Source organism: Pygoscelis adeliae, unplaced genomic scaffold (genome assembly GCF_000699105.1).
Source record: "Pygoscelis adeliae isolate BGI_AS28 unplaced genomic scaffold, ASM69910v1 Scaffold45, whole genome shotgun sequence".
Lineage (NCBI taxonomy): Eukaryota > Metazoa > Chordata > Aves > Sphenisciformes > Spheniscidae > Pygoscelis > Pygoscelis adeliae.
Window position 1 is genome coordinate 1,001,166 of NW_008825114.1, and position 21,929 is coordinate 1,023,094.

At 37.3% G+C, this 21,929-nt stretch overlaps 1 protein-coding gene across 1 annotated transcript in view; it reads right to left on the reverse strand.

The window, feature by feature from the left end:
* Positions 1 to 21,929, reverse strand: part of PTPRD (protein tyrosine phosphatase, receptor type, D) — a 289,678-nt gene that overhangs the window by 114,328 nt on the left and 153,421 nt on the right. The window contains 7 exon segments of the mRNA XM_009328051.1: positions 1,077 to 1,194; positions 3,200 to 3,226; positions 5,070 to 5,263; positions 6,237 to 6,542; positions 9,973 to 10,117; positions 11,426 to 11,559; positions 20,694 to 21,275. Coding sequence (XP_009326326.1) covers positions 1,077 to 1,194; positions 3,200 to 3,226; positions 5,070 to 5,263; positions 6,237 to 6,542; positions 9,973 to 10,117; positions 11,426 to 11,559; positions 20,694 to 21,275 — 1,506 coding nt within the window.

Consider the following 21,929-nt stretch of genomic DNA (forward strand, 5'->3'; position numbering starts at 1 on the left):
AATCTGAAATGAAACTATATGATATATCTAGCCACCAAGGCTGAGATTTTTCCAAGGAAGCTGATGAGACAAGGATATAGGCGTTTCTGATATTAGTACAAGCTGTGCTTTACATTCAGTGGTTGTTTTAAAAATTGAGTCAATCAGTATAAATACACATACACACCTTTTGGACTTTATCTGTCAGCATAAACAATACATTGTTATTAAGAGAGCTTGTAACGGTGCTACAAAGGTTTCCATGTGATTGTAATGCAATAATCCTTAATGGCTACACTACAAAACCCAGAAAATGAACACCTACAGGCTGTGAACACCTGTAAGTGAAGACCACACTAAGGCTGTGGTGGCACTATTTGGTTAAGCTGTGCCACAGTGAGCCATTTATATTTAAAAAACCTTGTTCCTCATCGAAAAGCAATTCAGTTCATCCCATCAGTGCTAACTCAATCAGCTGAATTGGTCATGCAGTCAGATACCCACCATCTAGTACCACCTGTGATCAAATGCAGACTGAACACAGTGGCATGGTGTGTTTTGCCCCAGTTTATGCCTCAAATTGCCACTGAAGCAATTTTCTTTTTTTCAGGGTTTCACAGGCTGGACTTTTGTTCAGTTTTCTAATTCTCTGCTTTAATAATCACATTCTTCCGAGATAAGCTGTGACTGTCATACAGATAGGTTCTTTCAATGTTCTTACTGACAGACACTGACAGACAGCAGCATTGCTGCTCTCACAAAGATCAAGAAAGCCCTTCATGAGTTTTTGAAACATCCTTCTCAGCTCTCAATTTCTTTTTTTTCCTCTCGAAGAAGACACCAATCAGAATGGAAAAGCTACTAGAAAGTATAAAGTTAAGTATTACATTTTGGCTGCATCTTGAACTGAGAAAGGACAAAGGGGGACACTGGTTCTGTTTTTATCTAAATAAATGAAGGGCAAAATACTGAAACAGAAAACCCTACGTCCTATAAACACTTTTTACACAACAGGAGACTTCCAAATAGCAGGAGCAAAACACTAGCAGGAAAAGTCAAAGGATTTATTCAGAGATTAACGGGTATGTGAGTATTACCTGCACCAGTAGTAGATATGAGTTTGGGCTTGCTGCGTGCTCCATCACCTTTTGTTGTATAGGCTGTCACAGTGAAGGAGTATGTAGTTTCAGGCTGAAGCCCAGAAATTATCATTTCCTAAGATGAAATAAAATAAGAACAATTTATTAAAAATAGATTATTCTCCAGGAGATCATGGAATCCTTCAGACAACCCCTGTATATTACATATAGTGCACACACTGTTGTGCTACTGGCAGTGATAGCAAGCATTTGAGAACACCAACAGACTGTTCTGTGTGAAATACTTCATAATGCAAGATGTTTTGCTCACTTTAGCAATAAAAGACAGCACACTTCTAAGTAGCATGCCTCAGGCAGTTTAAGGCACAAGACCAAAGGCTTAGTGGTGTGAACAGTGAAAAAAACCTTCTGAAATATCTTGCCTGAGGACTACTACTGATATTGTGAAATGCATGCATATGTAGATATGAGAAGCTCCATTTAACTTAGTCATTTACAGGACATCACTGATATAGTTATAAATGCCTAGTAAGAAGAGTGTTGCGTTTGTATCCACACTTTGTAAGTAATGATGGTTCAGCTGAACAAGAAAGCCTTGTTACTTTCATAACACTTTAACTGCAACCTGTGTCGCTGGTTGGATGTGCATCTAAATATCTCAGAGGACTTCAGAAACAACTCACCCTTCAGGTCTAAAAGAACTACCTAAAACACCATTAAAAATCTAGTCAGAGAATAAATCTGACAGCCCTCAAATGACAGCAGCTGCAAAACAAGTAGCTCTTCAGCTAGTACAAGTGAACGGGAGAAGATCAAACTGTAGGTGTCAAAACAAGGGGATCTGTACACATGTGCGCATGCACACACACATATACACACACGTATACACAGACAGAAGATGGTGAAGGGCCAGTCACCTGAAATGAACTAAACTTATGTCATGCTATAAGGACAGCCAGAGGAATTTAAGCCTGTAACCACTGGACTACTCCTTTGCATTCTCACATGCCTGAATGGATTTACACTAAATTTCACTGCTGTAAGACAGATGGTATATTTATGCATCTAGAATAAATAGCAAATGTGCAATCACACACCCCTCAGATCCAACAACCATAAAAGTTAATATAAAAATTATTGGTCAGATTATCCACAGTAGATGGATTTTTCAAGATAGCGGGTATGAGCTTAGTACAGGCGTGATTAGAATTCGGCATTGTATTTACAGTCAGTTGTTTGCAATATAGAAATAACAAGGTAATGATCAGAACAAGTAGGCAAAATAGCTCAAATAAAATAAAAACACATTTAAAAAACCTACAAAAACCCCCCCTTCCTTAGACTTTATCTCAGAATTGAATTGACCCTAAAGGCCAAAATCAGTAAGACAGACTTCTCATCTTTCATAAGGAAACTGCACCTGATATTAACAGAATAAAATTGTAAAAGGCAAAAAAAAAAAATTGCCATCCTTTTAAACAGTGATGAAGATATTAGTCTCATCTAAACCAAACAGTACTTCATGGTGTAAGAGATATGATTGCAGGTAGTGTTGTCATTTAAAAGTGTGTTGTCATTTGAAACTTAGGCATAAACACTACAGGGCATTTGGCTTTCCTGATAGCATACAAAATACATTTATCAAATTAACAAAAAGAAAGCATAACTGATCTCAACTTTCAGCTACACAAAAAAATGTCAACCTTAACGTGAATACAAAAAAATCTGACTATTGCTACCCAACTCTGAACCACTTTTGTTTTATTTTTCTAACACCTTCTTGTGAAGAGGAAATTGCGAGGCAATGTTAGTGGCAGCCATCAAAAAGAAGAAAACACAAACCAGTTCTGTACGTTTTGGCATCATGCTAAAGCCCAGAACAAGCAAGCAACAGTAACCCCCACTCTCCCTGGGGAAAGGAAAAAAAAAAAAAAAAAGAAAAAAAGTGCCATAAGGGAAAAAACTTTGATATTAGGAGCATGCGTTTGTGCAAATGACAAAAAAAAAAAGAAAACCTAAGAAAACTCAATAAAATGAAGCTACAAGCAAACAAGCAAATAGAAAAAAAAAATCCCAAACTCAACACACACTGCTTTTCTGGCCAGTCAAAAACTACTCACATGTTCAGTAGTATCATCATATTCCCACTGATTGACAGTAAAGAATGTTGGAAGGAAAAACACAAGAAATTAAGACATTTGTAGCCTGGTTGAGGTAAGGTTTTCTTCTTAATAGTAAAATAAATATGAATGATGTCTGGAAAAATCATGTACAATTTGAATTAATTGTGTAGAATCACGTAGAATTTGGTTAATGAAATCAGGCCAGGAATTTTTAATTCCACTTCCGCTTTCCCTAAAAACAGCCACTTCTCTTTCCTTGAAAGATGAAAGAAGTAATCAATCCTCTTGTACCATGTAGTAATTTTTTATAATAGATGGTATTAGTAAAAACTACCAAGGCAGAATTAAAGGCTACCTGGTTTATTTTACCACGTTACTAGGCTATATGCTTGAGTTTCCTAAATGAATTCAATGCCTTATTTAAATTAATAGCAGGATTTTTTAGTCTTGAAACCTAACCACACTGATCTTTCACCATCAAGGTCTTCATACCTGCACAAGCCCTGATCACATGTATCAAAGAAGTATGATAGGCAGGAAGGAGTGGCAGGAGGAGAAAGGAGGTGACTATCCAGAGTGAACCAATGGAAAACAAGCAGGTCAAAGCCAAACTTGGCAAAAAAAGAAATATGACTTTTGCCTTTGTGATATTTGGGCTCCGATATCTCATCTAGTCTCTCACTTCTGACCTTCTAGTGTTTAAAATTATTTTAAAATACTACCACACAGAAGTTGAAAGTGAAAATCTGTGCAAGGAAGAGGAGAACCAAAGTGCAGCAGCATCCTCTTTTCCATCTCCTCTCCCTCTTCCCTTTCCCTTCCCACGTCCCCACCTGTTTCCATCTTTCTCTCCACTGAATTTAAGCTGTAAGAACACCATGTTTTGCAAAATAGGTAAGTACAAAAGTATCTGCAGAACTGAAATTTAGAACTAAGACTGAAAGAAGAAACAAAAGAAGCCAGAAAACATTTATTTATTCACATAAAATGCTTAAGAGGCCAATTTAACTCTTTACTTTACGCTAGGTTGATAATTTCTTATCATTTCCAGCCATTCCAGTCATAAATCGAGAGCTAGCAATGAGAGGTGTGTACTTAATAATGGTTTCAATGTAGGATGATTCCTCCAGTACCAGGAGCTTTGGGTATCTTCAGTTTTACAGAGCACTAGTGCATCCCAACCAGCAAAATCCTATTTTTAGAAGCTTTTTAAACTTGATGTGATCAGGCTTTTGTTTTCATGCCTCATAATTTATAAAACAGATGGGAAATTTTGCAATATAAGTAAACCCATACCGATTTAAACTAAGCTCCTCATTTTATTGCACAGTTATTGATATGAATAATGACAAGTATAAATACCTCGGTGATTTCTAAAGTTGCACTAATAAATTCATTTCCTGTGACACGCATAGTGAGGTGGATACACGCTAATGACAGAAACACTGTAATAATGGGCTAACACAGGCTTCTAATGATTCTAGGTTCTCCATCGAAACAAAGAAATATGGGGTGGGTGGATCACACAGTGCAGTTTGCTACACTGACTGTGAGCCTGGCTCACATCTCCCTGATGCTTTAAAACTTCAGAGCATAGGTATAGGGTGGAGCCTCCAGGTTTAAGGGAGCCAGCAGAATGACACAGCTTAGCATTTACTTGCACACCTATACAGAAAAGGGTGCCTAGGTTTGGCCCAAGAAACTTTAAATGTAAATATTCTGGAAAAAAGTTGTTAAAATAGAGATAAAAAATGTTAGCTGGTAGGCTGAAATATAGAAAGAAGAAAAAAGGCAGTTCTGGATAGCTCTCTGGTACACGAAATCTTTCCACTGTGACCTAGAAAAGAACACAAAATGCCCCAGTTACCTGTGCATCAGCCAGCATGATGTCCTTCAGCATGGGCTGACCCTTTGGCTCTCCATTTTCCATCCTCACGTAGTGGACCTGGTATCCTCGGATCTGACCATGCTGCTTATTGGGTACAGGTGAGCGCCATGACACTTTAACAGCGGTAGAGTTGACAGCCTCTACCTCGACTTTGCGAGGAGGACCACTAGGAACTGGAACAACATCATTGGACAGAAGAGAATTACAGGCACCTGTCCCACCCATGTCTTTTGCTTTTTTTTTTAAAAGGGCAGACTCACTATGTTTTCTTTGAAGAATACAAATTGTTCAACAAATGAAAATGCTCAACCAATCTGCTCTACCTTTCAGTGAAAAGATCAAAAAACATGACTGATGCAAAAAATGGAAGAAAAAAGAGTATTAGAGAAATAGAAAAACATGTAAAAATGTACAAAAGCCAAGGAAGATGCTTTGAGTTTCAAAGCATTATAGTACAAAGAGATATTTTAATCACTGAAATACTACTACTACTACTACTAAAAACACAAAAGATTTCAAAAAAATTTTTTCTTATTTTTGTTTGCTAAGTTCTTTGTCTCTTTTTTTTTCAGTAGTATAAAAAGGAGGCTGATATAGGGCTATCTTCTGTCACTGTCAAGCATGGAAGAAAAGAAAATGTGTGGAGCATCAGTTTTCCAAGATCAAAAACAAAACTCAAAAAATAAAACCCAACCCAAAAAAACCCAAATCAAAAAGCACAACATGGAACAAGAAAGCAGTTAAAAAAAAAAACAAAACAAAAACAAAAGAAAAAACCTGAAAAAAAGTTCATAGACGTAAGTGTTTAAAAATAACAATGACTGCAAAATCAAGGAAAAGGCAGAAAGATTTTTCCCCTGAGAGTTATTTTTATGTTAAAGGAGGAGCAAGAAGGATATGTATGGGCTCAAAGGGGCAGCAGATTCATGTCACTCAAAAAAAGGTACTTTCTGTTAAAAAAACCAAAACCACCAAATATAAAAATGGTGTAGAAAGGATAAGTCTTTGATTAAAAAACTCAAAGGGTGATAGTATCTGCGATTTGGGAAAAAGAGGAGCAGAAAAAAATACTCTTAGGCTATACAAAAGACAGCAGATCGACAGAGAGTCATAGAGGCGCAAACTGATGTAGTGGAGGCAACATACCATCTTCATCTGTCCGAATCAATACTGCTAAGCTCTCTGGGCCAGGTCCAACATCAGTGTGGGCAGTCACAGAGATCCGGTACTCAGTCCATTTTTCCAGCTGTTCCAAAAGGTATTGGGTACTGTCCGAGGAAATTCCCAAAATTTCATGGGGCTTGACATCTTCTCCATCAATCCCAATGTACTTGATGGAGTATTCAGTGATAATGCCATTCTGTTCTTCCACCGGTGGAGGTTTCCAACTTACCAAAATGCTAGTGGAGCTGGGGCTTGTGCAACTAATGTCTTGAGGAGGAGCTGATGGCTCTAATTTCAGTAGTGGGTTAAAGGAGGATTTGAGTGAAAGGATAGGAGTGATTGAAAAAAATGAACAAAAGAAAAAATAAAAATAAATAAAAGACAACCAAATGAAAGTAAAAAATAAATAAAAAAAAGTCGAAACTTAAAAAAGCAAAGCGTCAGATAATCATATGTACCTTGGCTTATTAACATGAGGAAACTGAAAATGAATAGACCAACTAAATGGTGAAAAAGGATGTAGGGGAAATACATGAAAATGAAACCTCAAAATAATATTACCTACCTGTAATTAAAATTCTTCTTGAAACAAAACAAAAACGTGACACTTCTATGACTACTGATCTATCTTTATAATCATTACAATTAGTGCAAGCTATAATATTTTAAATGACGTGACATGTATTTACTTACAAATTTGGGCATATCCCCTTCAAGTGTTTTTACTTTCAAGGGTTTACTTGGTTTACTTTCAAGGGTTTACTTTCTTTGAGAAAAATTCTCTTTTTACAGAACTCCTAAAAACTTGCAATAATTGCTAGAAATTGCTCCATAAATTGCCATTTTTGTAGCCTCCCCACTCTCATAAACAGATTATTATTTTTTCAGCTTTTTTTAATAACTGAGTCTGCCTGGCACAAGTCAACCACAAATTACGTTTAAATGGAAAGCATTTACTGAAACATTTATTGTAGCCAACATACTAGGAGCATGCAGTCAATAGAAGACGAAGAAAGTCTTAGTCAAGATGTACCTACCAGGAAAAAGTGACAGGCTTGTTGATTCTGACTGTAACTTGTACTTACCCTAGATCAGCTGTCAGTTTTATTTTTTTAACTCCTCTTGGAGACACCTTTGCTAGCAAAGAATTAAATCCTACCAGTAATGTAGGTAACTTCTATAGGAAAAAAAAAAAAATCTGCCCCCAAACAATGTGTCAAGAAAGCAGGTATTCATTTCACAAAGAGAGTTCACAGGCTCAGCACATCAGAACGGTGAGAGACTCTGACTGTTTCGTCTCTTGTCACCAACACCAATCTTCCAGAGCAAAACGGCTCACCTTTACTGATTTGTACTCGAAGGAGTCTGTTAGCGTATGTATCTTTTCCGGGCTCCAGAGCATTTAAGCATGTATGTCATTCCATTGCTTTCAGTGAGACAATTCAAGTACTGAAAGTCAGGTAGGAATTTATGTGCTTAAATGCACTTTGACTTAGCAAAGTGTGTGCTTACTAACTGAGATCATTCAGAGCACCAAAAAAGGAGCCACAGTTCAAATTCACTGGCAGAAGTAGTGCACGTGGACTCTTTCCTATTTCTGCCTTCTCTCTTGCAAGGAAAACATAAATTTTGGGTGCAAGATCTTTATGGCACTGCTTTTTTTTTTTTCCTTCCCATTTCTTAAGGGAAAAAGGAAACAAATGGATTTCCGGTACTTATACTAGGTACATCAAACAAAATTAAAGCAACAGAGAAGGACTAGGACCCTGCTGTGATCTACTGCGTTTACACATGTATCTTTTGGTTCCCTACAGCTCTTCTTCAGGGATCAATGGCTTTTTACTCAGTATGGTACACTGCTCTTCTGAAGGGTAAACAGGAGGGAATGTACCAGCATTTCAACTAACTAAAGGAGGTGGAAAGGGGGACAGATGAGAATTATCACATTTGTTTTTTGGTTTTTTTAGGCTAATTCAGTAATCAAGTACTCAAAACATGTTGGTCCCCTTCTACCATGGACTTGTGCAGGAAGTAAAATACAAATAAAATGTCCCTTAAGGTTCTTACATGTAAAGAAATAAATCCCTATAGCACCTTTCTCTGAAACCAAGACGAAAGACAATAGTGTATTCTGGTGAATATTGCTAATAAACTCTAGAAGTTTATTAATTTTTAATCCATTATACTCTGAAAATGCAAAATATTGTATTTATGTAACTAAGGATAATCTATAGGCTACTTGTGTAACCAATTTTATTAATGCATATACTTTTTTCTTAAAACACACAATTTTTGCAAAAAAGATTTTGCAATCTTTTCAACAAATAACCAGGGTCTGCCCACTGAAATCAACTGGATTTTCCTACTATCTGAAGACATAAGGCTAAAAAAAGCATAACACATTCTTATATTCAAGAAGGGAAAAATGGCAATGTGCTTATATATGGAACATGCAACCTTGGCCCCTAGAGGTTTATTTTGTATGCATAGTCTAAGCAATCTTCACCCAATATAAGAGAATGAGCATTCTAAAGAGCTGAAATGGCACCCAGAATAAATAAATACCTTTTTCTTCACCAAATTATTGATTCTGGATTACTAAAATTAAAAGGTGCCTTGCCACTATCTCTAAAACTAGCCCTATGTTATATAATCGTCTTTTATGCTTATTCCAAATGCCTTAGAAATACTTCAGAAGCACATTTAGCTTTGGTTAAAGGTCTGCAGCACTGTAATTCTAGTCACACTAATTACTATTAATATATAACACTAACAAAGAATGATGGTGTAATCATATCTGTCATGACTGCAAATTAAAAAGCCTCATGTCAATTGAGAATCTGAATTTTCTGTTTTGAATAATATTACTTTATGAAAAGGCCATTTAATTTAAAACAAATACAAGTAGAATTGCACTAAATTTTAAAATTACACAGTGTAATGCAAACTGTCAGGAAAGCATAACTTATCAGGCAAGAGTAGCACTTCTGGACATCATCCTTGAATATCTGATTGTTTAATGAAGTCTTAATTTAAATATTTTAAAATGTATATATAAATCCCTGACAAATTTTTGCATCTCGTTTGCAGACAAATGTCTTGAGTTTCATGACTTTGTTTCCATAAGCATCCAGTGAGAAACAATTTTTCTACTGGTGTAAAAAATCACTGAACATCATAAAAAGCCTAGATTAAAAAAATCTAACAAAATCAGAATGATCAGCTACTATAGAAGAACAGTTATGAGGAAATTTTTGGTACAGTCTAAAATATCCAACCTGACTCACCCTACAATTTTTTTGTACTTCAGGAAGATGCTACAGGAACAACCTAGTATTACAGGAAATTTGCAGACCGGGCCGGTGGAATTTTACAGGTGGAGGACTGTTATTAATGTACATCTATTGCATGATAAAACATTTTATCCTATTATAACATAAAATAAAATGTTATTATGACAGCATAATATTGTCTCTTTATACACTGGTTTACACGATTGTTTTCTGAAACTACGTAAGAGCCACTCATATATTAAGTTGATCACAATACAGCTACAAAAATACATATTTTAAGCATTGTTGTGCTGTATTAAGCACCACGAATGCTGTATTTTTATCATTTTGCCTTTTTCTCTGTTGTTGCATCTCTGGGCTACTGAGATTAACCTCTTCAAGAAATACAGGACAAGGGAATAAAGTTAGCAAGGAAAGACACCTACTTGACTGCATGGTTCTTGCTGAGATTTCTGCTGTTGAAGCACCCAGGCCTTGCGGAGAACGTGCAGCTAGACGGAATAAGTACAAGCTGTTTGGCCTTAAGCCTTGCAGGCGATAAGATGTAGTAGGTTCAGTGGAAACCCGTTGCTAAAGGTAGGTAATAAGAGGATGTCTTGATTAATATTCAGAGACTCTGAATTCCATATGTTTCCTATAGAAGAAATGCTTTTATATTCTTATACCCCATTGAGAAAAAATTAAATTCAAGAAAATAAATCAGAACAAAACGAAACTAAACCAAACCAAAAATGAATACATTCCTTTTGACAAACACACATTAAGGAAAAATATTTTTTAAAGTCGACAGCTTAATGGGTGAAACTAGGAGCCAGAAATATTGTTTGACTGTTTGAGGAAGTAATAGTTGTGTACAAAGTATAAAAGGCTTTTCAGACAATAACACATGAACAAAGCCTTACCTATAGTCACCTCTTACGACAGTGAACTACAGGGTTTTATAATGTGAGTAATCTTGGGTTTAACCTTGTAGTTAAATTTGTGTTCAAATTATTAAGAAGCAAATTCTTCCAAAGGGTAACTTATTAAGCAGGCGCCTGCATCCTATTTGGAGGTGAAATACAGATCACTTCCACTTTTGTGGAAGCCCCCTTCCACAAAATAAGCTTATGCATTCACAGTATATGTGTGAAGCCACCATAAACGTAAGCTCAGCTGAAGCGCCAGCAATGAGTTGATGATGCAGGAGAAATCAATGAGGCTGACGCTTTCCTGCTGCCTTCTGAGACTGCTGGCTTCTTTCTTTTGTCTGGGACACCTGGCAATATCACACGGTTTCCATATCAGAAGAACAGTTTATTCTAAAGTCTACAGTACTAACACCACAGAGGCCCTTAAACTGAGATTTCCTTAGGAAATAATGGCACAGAAAAAGTCCATAGCAGGTTTTTATCTTTAGAAGAAAACCATATTTTCTTCTCAAATATTATTGAAAGATTAGAGAAGCTTGAGAACTCTCTCACATGGTGGCAAAGAGAAACAAAAATTCTCCAAGGCTGAAAATAGGCTTCAAAGTCCAAGTATAAGTGCAAAAAATCTTAATGAGTCCATAACGCCCCAAAACACTTCTGCTTCCAAGACTTTGTAAAGAAACAGGCTTGGAGAGACATGATCAATGTCTGAAACTGAATGCGACTTCTGCAGATGATTTGTTGCAAACAACAGCAAAGTTTCACTGGCTGGTAACCATCAACAGCATGTTCTGCTGTTTACACACTCTCAGTCTCTGGTTAGGCTGACTGCTGGGTTTAACAAACTGTTAAACATCAAGGCATTTGTACTACAGAAAGTTACTAATCCATCAATTCTAAACCATTGCAGCATTTTATGTCTGACTCATTAAAGAGTACTTAAAAGATGTATAGTCTTTTCACTTACCTCCTCCCCGTGCTCCCCATCTTTGTAAACCAGTTCATAGCTGGAAATGGTATCAGAGCGTGGAGGTGTCCAAGAAAGTAATATGCTTGTTTCAGACTCAGGTTCCGCTTTGAAGTTCAGTGGCTGACCAGGCACTAAAGAAAAAGTTGAGCAGTGTTGCCAATTGTTTATTTGGCTAGCTCAACACTTATCTTTCAAACCTTTTAAACTATTATCTGAATATTTCACACAATATTACTTTTATTGAACTTACTAAACTTAAACAAATTGATTAACTGTACTATGAAATAAATTAATCTGAGCTCAGAAAAAGAATAATGATATATTTAATTCACACGTTACAAATTATCAAGGATTTCAAACAAATGCTTCGCAGTGTAAATAATGCACACAGAACTGAAATGCAATTGAACAGAATCCTGGTGATGAATACCAGCAATCTAATAACCTATGTGTGAAATGACAGATATATACATGTATATATTTGTGTATATAGGGAAATGCTAGTATTACATAAGATTGGCTGGAATAGTCAAGAAAGTGTTAAAACGATTACATGCATTTCCAAATCTGAAAATGGTTTGCTCAGTTCATAAATAAGATACTGAACACATCCTGCTCTTTAAGAAGAAACATAATTTTGAATGCTTTCATAACTTGTGGAAGTTATAACCTACTGAAGAGATCTTCAGTAACGTTCTCATTAAGTGACATATTTCTACCTTTTTAATGACTGGTATTTTTACCAATATAGCTGAATTTCTAGTAACAACACTATCTAATTGCAAGAACTAAAAATGCAACTTTAATTCCAGTAGTCAAGAACATTCTCTGTTGTTATGCCTTGTGTAACGGTCACAGAAATTATCTGGACTAAATGTTACCTTCATTTACTTCTGCAAATCTACAGCAAATAATAAGGTTGACTAGGAAAAGACAGCAAAATATAACCCTGTCATTGGAATGTATACAATCATTTTGGCACCGAAGTTCTAAAACATTACTTTCAGCTAATAGTGCTGTTGATAAGGCATGAAACAGTCTTCCACAGCATTTCTAGCTTTTCAAGAATAAAATGTGGCATGCTTTTATTTTTTAAGAAAAAAATATGAGATGCACTTAACATATACTGAGAACAGGTGTGACAAGTAGGATGTGACAATAATGATCGCTTCACAATTATTTTTTGGGGTAGAATTTTATTACAGCATTACAAGTACCTTTCTTTTGTACAGTAAAAGACTTAAAACCACCATGGACCAAACAGTAAAAATAATTTGTGATGGTTAGTCTTAGCTTCCCCAGATTCTACAGAATGTCACTCTGGGGATAACACTGCCCTCATGTACGCTGGTGCAGGTTTGGTATCTAACCTTTCAACAGACAGATAACCTGTCAACATGAGGTGCATATTCAAGCTCCTGTGTGAAGGTTGTAAGTTCCTACCATTCACTTATTTTTTGTCCAGGAATAGGACAAAATAGAAAAGGAAAGGTGTAGAAAGATGTTGCCTATTTCTGAGGGAATGAGTGAGGGTGAACAGGAGACCAAGTCTCTTTACGGGATGAAAAAAAGGATCGGAGTAATTAGCTATTTTTCTAAAAGTGTCCGGTGTAAAAAGAGGCCACTTCCTGGGTACTGCAAAGTGCAAAAGGGAAAAGATCACAAAGTACAGTGAGCAATTACAGGAAATATCAACAAAGTATTTTTGACAGAAATACTTCTAATTTTATCCTTTTAAAATTGAATGGATTTGAAATTAAAAGGGAGAGAGTGGCATAACTGGATAATTCCTAACTTTGAAACAGATTCTGAAATACCACTAGATCAAACTTTAACTTGGCAAATCTATAGCATAGTTGTAAAAATGCATTTACTAGATGAACATTACAACTTTTTAGGTTAGCTGCTTCAAAACACTCCTGAGTAACAACCAGACAACAGCTGCAGATTTGCCTCCTGTTGAACACAGCTTAAAGTAGATGTGGAGCCCCACTGCAGGTTTGCCAAAACTTAATAAAAAAATTTGGAGTCTAGGCAGCTATTTGGAAGTGTTTATTTTGGCACAGGTTGTTCCAAATATATCTCATGAAACTCAGGTGGGTACCCGGCTGTAGGCATTTTGTTTGCTTCATCTGACAAAAAGATAAAAACTGGTAAAACTGACCTGTGGAAAAAAATATTTGCTTCAATGTGTATCAAAGGATAGGGATAAAGTTATTTTGGCAAAGTAACTGAGCAGCACGGTTGGAGTTACAAAATCACCTTTCCCTGGTCATGGAAGATCGAACAGCAGCTTATGTTATCTGTGCCATGTTATCCATCTTGTGTTTGACATCTCTATCAGCGACCTGGAGGAGGGGATGGAGGGCAGATGTTCCAGGTTTGCAGACAACATCAAGCTGGGGAGGACCAGTCAACACACTCGAGGACCAGGCTGCTGTTAAGAGGGAGCTGCAGAGGGGGGAGGAACAGGCCAATGGTTCCCCATGAAGATCAGCAAGCCCTGTCCTGGGAAGGCAGAGCCCTGCAGGGATGCAGGTTGGGGCTGATGGGGCCAGGGAACAGCTGTGGGGGATGGCCCTGTGCCCTGGCGGGCAGCAGCTGAGCCGGGGCCACCCGTGTGCCTAGGTAGCAACAAGGGTCATCGATGCCTGGGGTGATGTGAGCAGGAGATGACCCCAAGAGCCAGGGGAGGGCAGGGACAGTCCCCTCTGCTCAGTGCCCATCAGACCAAACCTGGGTACTGCATCTGGTTTTGGGCCTTAGCAAGATGGCTCTGGGCTGGGGCCCTTGCCCTGCAAGGAGATGCTGCAGGACTGGGGCTGGTTCAGCTAGGAGAAGGGACAGCTTCAGGGGCACCCAACAGCATCCCCAGCACCGATGGGAAGGATGGAGGAGACACAGCTGGAGGAGGACAGACCAGCGTTGGAGCCAGGGCCCATGGAGGTTGGGCCATATCCTGCCTTGAGGGGTTTTACGCCTCAATTGGGTGAAGCCCTGAGCAGCCCGGTCTGACCCCACAACTGAGCTTGCTGTGGGCAGGTGCTGGGGCTGGAGACCTCCCCAGATCACCCTGCCAGCCTGAATCGCCCTGTGATGCTATTATCTGTGCTTAATGTATGGATACATGAATTGTAGAACACAGTCAGGCAGTAACAGTAAATGACCAGTCAAGTGACCCATATAAAGGCTGGTACCATCCGTTATGATAAATATGGCAGCAGATGGCGAACAAAGGATATTTCCTGTCTCTCTGCATGTTTTAAGACCCTCATCCTCCAAGTATTTCTTTAAAAAAAAAACCTTTATGGTTTTAGGTCTGCAATTCTCTATCATTTTATAAGACAAGTTGATGGTTAATTGGACTTTCCCAAATGCTGTTTGTCAAAATAATATCTTGCTGCAAAATCTAGTCTCCCCTCACACTTTTCAACCACAGTTAGGCAACTCTGAAGCTGAAAACACTGACAGAAGAAAGAGGTGACAGGGAAATCTGCATCGCTCCAAACAGATAGAGAAGATGGAGAAGAAAGAAAACAAAACCAAAATAACAGAAACTAAAGAAAGTGTATTGCTGATAACTCTGGCAGGGAACCCAAGGCTTAAGCCAAAGAAAAAGGACCAGATAAGAAAGTGGAACAATAACTTTTAAACTATTTAGGATTTATGCCTAGAACACACAACATCTGTTAAAAAAAACCTTCAGTGGCACATGGGAACTAAGCCAAGCTGGAGGAACTGACAGAAGGTACTGGTCTCTTTCAGAGATGGAAAAACCTAGGGAAACTGGAAAAATCTATGTAAGTGGACTTTACACTCTTGCTGAAGTGTTTTTAATTACACAGATCAAATCTAACTTTCTATATTAGTGCTGTACATGGTCAGCTGACTGAATGGGATCTTTTTGCATGAGCATTGTCCCAGTACTGTCTTTTCTGCTTTGAGGTCAATGTGCTCTACAAACGTACATTAAAACCCAGAACTTCCCCATGCACCGAGTATAACTCTTCTTATTTCTTGCTTGTAAACATGGCACAATTTAGGTAGTACACACAATGAAACACTACAAAGCAGTGAGGAAAGAAAGAACAAAGTCCAGAATTACTGTTTTCAAAAATTCATACCAAGTTCTACGCCTTTGCTTGCCTATTCCTCCACGTTTATTGCTGGATAACCAGAAACAAACACAGATTGCTGGACCTTGTCCTGTGTATATGGTTCTATGTCCATTCCTGAATCGAGTGACAAAACAGAATCATAAAATGGGATCTTAAATCAGAAGGGCACACAGCTCCTCAGCTGGCTGAGGTAACCAGAAGAATACTCCAGAGCTGTGCTGGGTTTGCAAGTGATGTTGGAAAGACAAGACAGCCTCCAGGCTAGAAAGGGGCCCATGACATTGCTAGGGTGAAATCCATACATAGAACAAAACTCAATCAATTCAATTAGGAATCAGTTTTGCAAAGGACAATAGATCTATCAAGAGAATTTACAACCAGTTGGGAACGGAAAGGGACCAAGAGTTCACGTTTCTGCTTGCTCTGGAAGAAGCATGAAACTCTACAGAGAAGCTCTTACAATTGAAGAGTTAATGTACTCCACAGTTTTTGTTTTGTAAAACAGTACTTGTACTTTTTGAAATACCTAATTCTCAAAGAACATAATTACAAAATAAAACGGGTAATGTACTAACTATATGTGCATCCTGCTCTCTCTGTCTTTCTGCTACAACAGAAAAAACCTCTTCAAATGACTCTGAAGACAGCTGAGGCTTGCAGTTCTGCAGTATCAAACACAGAACCACAGTACTCAAAATAATTAACTACAATACTTTTTAAATGTCCAAAAAGCATAGCACATTTTCTGAAAAATAACCAGAAATCCATAAATCACTTTGCTAAAATAGTATGTGTAACTGGCATTGAGGGAGCCCACAGAATAAAACAAACATGTTGGTCAGTCTTAAAGACAGTCTGTATAGTCTTGTCTGAATGACTAGAGAACACACTGAAGAGATGAATTATTCTTCAGAGTAATTCTGTCTACACTCTATATCTACAGTGTAGCAGTAGAGTTGTCTTAAAATTATTTCAAGCTGAATTCTGCAATACTTAGGTTCAGTGACAAAAGTAGTATGTGCACATTTCCAGCGCTCATCCGCATATTTGCAAAAATCAGAATTCTGGACTAGAAAAAAATCAGATTATAAAAAAAAAAAAAATCCCATATCCATACCCTGTCTGTGTTCTAACTAGAAGAAAGAAAGGGAGATTAAAAGCTAGAAAAATCACACTGTGAGGGTAAGATCCTCAATATTGGTCTCATCATGTTAGCATTTAAATGAAGTAAACATAGAGACTGGGGCACTTAACAGAAGTTAGCTATGCTTTGAGAGCAGAAGGGTTATTCAAAGTATTCTTTCCTACCTGAACAGAAATGTTCCTTAAAGGGAATTTTGTCATTTAAAAGCCATCCTGCACCCCACCTCAGCTCTAAATTATTCTCCTTCCATCTGCTTCCTTCACTCACGGTTGAGTTTCCAGCTGCATGCTCTCAACTCTTCCCTTGTGGAAGTCCATTTCCATGAAATGCTTCACTAGGAGACTAGTACTGTGGAGTTTCAGAGACATGGGTTTCCCTGTTTCATGTGTTCATGAAAAAATTTGAAATGTCTGGCAAAGTAGCTAGCTTGCTACAACACAGAACTGTATTCCCTTGCTACAGACTCCCTTCCTCTGAATTTCTAATCTTCTTTTACAATAAGAACTCCAGAACCATTAACTCATTTCCCTTAAGCTAAGGCTCTGTTTATGTGCCCTGCAAGTCAGATACTTGACCTTCTCATTACTGTCCTTTTCCATATGTTCAAAAGATTAGCCTTTTATAACTGTAATAATCCTTAGTCTTCAAACCACTGCCAGTCCTTGGTTTAAAATTAACAATAAATTTTATATTGTAAGTTCTTGTTTAAAGAAGCATATGTTTACAGGTACACATCCATTTCCAAGAGTATTTTCTCCCTCCCTCTTTCTCCAATAATCCACTACCCAATAGACCTTGCGTATCTCTCACTCTCCCCTCTTCCTACCTAAGCTCAGAATAAAAACAGGATTCTCTGAATTCCTTCAGTAGCTAATCCTGTCTTTGCACATTAAAAACTAAACTAAACCAAACCAAACCAAACCAAACCAAACCAAACTCAACCCCAAACCCAGACATTCAGTTTGAAGTTCAAGAATTTTCCTGGTATACATAGGTTAAAGTGTGTTGCTCAGAGAGTATGTTTACTTCTGAAGAGTTTAAGCAAAGAAAGGAAATATGAGAAGATACGTAAGAAGTATGTCCTGGGTAGCTAAATGGAGACAAACCAACAGAGCTTTTGTTTTCTAGTGAAGTAAAGAAAAAGGACAAGAAGTATCACACTAAAGCTTATACCGTTACTTCTTTATTCTAAAATTTGGTGTTACTAAGTCAAGTCACCTAAATAATATACTGGTCCTGACTCCATCCTCAGCAGAATCAAATCCTTTGACCCAAAATGCAGAATAAGGACATTCTGAGGTGTAGCTTTTGGAATTGATCTTTCCTTATTCAAAAGGCTTAGCTGTTTTCTGATTACTTAATTTCTTAAAATGGTGTCTTTTTACAGTAAAGAAAACACTACTGAAAAGAACTGGGCAATAGGACATGGCTTTTCCTTAAAATGCTTAAGCAGAATACTGAAACACAAAACTGAACATAAAACTTCAATTATTTTTTTTAATGTTTGGTTGTCTGAAAAATGCTTCCTTCTCTTCCCCTCAAACTACATGTTCCTAGTTAATAATTTAATTAGAAACCTAATTTTCACTATCAGCAGAGTTTTGGCTGATCTGCAAAGTGAGAAGCCACTCATACAGCTATTTCAAAAGAACAATTCTACTGTACTAAAAAAGCAAAGATTCTCATAAACAGGCTTTTTTAAAACAAATTATTCATTTTTTATAATCTCTCTCCAAAGATCAGAACACACATAAGGGAGAAAGCTTTGAAGGAAACCAAGCTAACAGAGTCTGTAAGTCACAGCTGTCAATCAGATTTTGTTTTATATATACTCTAATATCCCTAAAGTAAGCATAAGGGTTAAGCTACACACTTACAATGACAGGCTTGATTGTTTCAAAAAAGGAAAAAAAACCCCAATCAAAACATAATTTGTTTTTTTTTTTACTAATTTACCGTTCCTATTTTTACTCTTTTACATATGTTTCCATTAAATCAATTTCCGCTGTTTTGAAATGGCACTTTATAATTCACTATATTTATTTGGATGAGTTTCAGCTTGATAGAGACTTAAACCAAAACCATCACATTCAGATTTAGATTACAGCAAATCTAGAAGAGAAGGGCAAGGAGAGCATTTTATTCTGCAGTGTTCACTGAAGAGAAACTGCTGGATAGTAAGATGGGAGAATCTTATTTTTTAAACATACCCTGAACTGGAGAACTGCACTAGACTGTCTTAGCTATTTTTCTCTTTTATGACTTAAAATGTTCATATTTTAAGCATCAGTACTTAAAAATGCCTCCTGTATGCCACATTTTTGGTTTTCCTTTGATTTTTAACATAGTCACAAATAAACAACGTTAAGTCAACTCTGTTACGAAGTTGAAAACATGTATTGAGAATCCCTCCTGCACTGTTAACGTTGTCATAATTTCTTCAGATTGCAAGAGTAATCTGAAACAGACGGGAACATTTAATGGCCAAGCTCAATAACGTTTTTAATAAACAGAGCTTTTCTGAAGTGACCTCAGCAAGTAATGTAACATGGGCCTGTCCAGCTGAGCTTCAGTGCTCATTATTTCGATTGCTTCATCCTTCTCTGGGGAAGCCACTGACAAACTCTTGCCAATCTAAAAGGTTTACGGTTGTAAGTGAAAACACAGATGAGGAACTCACTGAATCTTCTTCTTTAAAAGCTTTTTGTACGTGGACTCAAAAAGAAGTCAGATGTCAATATAAAAACTAGTCCCTGAAAAAGGTTACAATTGCCAAAATTAAACTATGGTGTACATATTTACATTTGCATGTGCACAAAGACACATTTTAATGTACCAACAGAACGTCTAAAAAAGTTAATTTAGTAACTTCTCAGCTGAGATACTGCAAAAGGTAACACCTAGACCTTTGTGTAACACAACACTTAGAAAGGTTCCAGGACAATACCTCAATTTCTGTTCATTATTAAATGCATATTGATAAAACGCAGAAGTAAAAAGTGGATGAAACATAACTGCCTTCAGTTACACTTTAGAGATACGTTTTTTAAGAATTTGAGGGATGCTAAATTCTTCAACAGGAAACTTTCCAGTACTAAAAAATTCAAGTAGTAATATATAATATTTCTAAGCAATCACTGACCTACAGTAATACTTCATACAGCTTTCTCTAAACCGCTACACAAAGGGAGCTTTTATTTCTTATTGCTACAATAAAACACTTTCTGCAGTGTAGCTCCACCAGAGTTTCTTGCTTTTGATTTCATAAAAATTCTCTGTAATGTTTTTCACTATGCCTGCTTGTCGTTTGCTAATAAAACTAATTCATGGACCTAAAACTCCTGTACAGAAACAAAACAACCTAACTGCAAACATAAAACAAGAAAACCGTGACCTTGTGGTATGCACTTTGTAGGGGCAGGTTGGGTTTGATTTATAAATCTAAAGTATACAGAACTGCTTGCTTGAACCTACACAAAGGTTTGTTGTTTTTTTAATGCTTTCATGTTTTATGTGTTTTCAGAACCGTACCAACTATGTGAATACACATGCAGTACACATACATTTTGAATTTCCAAAAGCAAGATTCACTAGACTGATGTAGCATAAGGGAATCACACGCTACCTAAACAAAACCCACCAACACAGGTAACTCCTCAAAGAAAGCTGTGAAGAACTACTTGACAAACACTTTTGGTGCACAGAGCACTGCCAAATAGAAGCCATAACATTTGGCCACCTCCAGGATGAAGGTCTCCCTCAAACTTCAGCTAAACTTGAGTTAAACTTCCTGAGATTGATGAAAAAAGAAATGAAAGTGCATTCCACTCTTCAATGATAACTTGCACTGTGGAATTGAGAAAATGTTATCTGCAAAAACTGACTGAATAAACTGGCTATCCTTGAGAGGAATTTTTCTTTCAACATTTTAAACTCAAATTCTCTGCAAAATTTCTGCATGTATTTAATTTTTTTGCACAAATTCTGTTCATTGCTAGCTTACCTCCTGTTTGAGTGATGACTTGAATGTCACTAGAAAGTGGTCCATCCCCAACAGAAGTAAAAGCAAGAACCTTCACAGAGTATGTTTTCTGGGGTATCAGATTCCCAATAGTGGTAATATGGCTGTCAGCCACATTGTGCTTCATCCAACTGTTGACATGTTGAGTGGGGTCCATGGTGTAATAAACTCTGTAACCTTGTATTTGTCCATTAGGTTCCTCAGGTTCTTCCCACTGTACCAAAATGGTGGTAGAGCTCAACATACGGGCCTGCACATTGCGTGGTGCACTTGAAGGTGCTTGCTCTGAAGTCCTTGTTGACACAGGCTCACTGGGTGGTCCTCGCCCAATGTTATTTACAGCAACTACCCGAAATTCATACTCTGAATATGGGCTTAGACCAGCCACGCTATAGCGTGTTGTGGCCACCCCATCAATTTCTTTATATGGCTCCTCAGAGTTTTTGGGTTTGTGTTGGATTATGTAGTAAGAAACCGGCTCAGGGTTCCCAGAATCCCAAGTCAATGTTATGCTTGTCGCTGTGCTTTCTGTCACCACAGGTGTTCCAGGAGGTTTGGGTAAGGCTAAAGATAAATGCCAAAAAATACAGTTAGTGCTATGTAACAGTAGACATTAATTACTACAATAAGCAGCTTAAAAAACAAAACAAAACAACAACAACAAAAACAAACCAGGAAGATTGGAATGGAAAGAAGGTGTGATTTGTTCAGAGCGAGCTTTTGGCAATTACGATTTACTCCATAAACCTATCAGAAAATCTTCACATTTTGTAGGCAAGGTTTATTTGATCTAAAATAATGATACTGACTTTTGTAATAGATCCCGTAAACTTATGCAGAAGAGGAATCTTATAGACAGACAGTGCACCATTACTGTTCAATTTTCAGATATTTTTGGAACCTCTAGTTTCCAATTACTCAGTGAACATGATACTTGGACACCCAGCAATTCTAAAAATCAAATGACTGGTTGTTAAAGGCTCCTGCTCTTGACAAGTATATGCAAGATTACAAGATCCTTTATTTACTTGAAATGAAGGCTGGGAGCTAGACACAGGAGAACAATGGAACATTATGATTAACTTATTTATTAGTATTATTGCTATCTGAATCTGTATTTTGTCTCATGCCAGTGGTTGGCTGGAATATTTACCCTCTTGATTTAAGAGGGTAAGAGACATTTAGTCTCTTTCAGTGCAATATATTTGCTCAGATTAT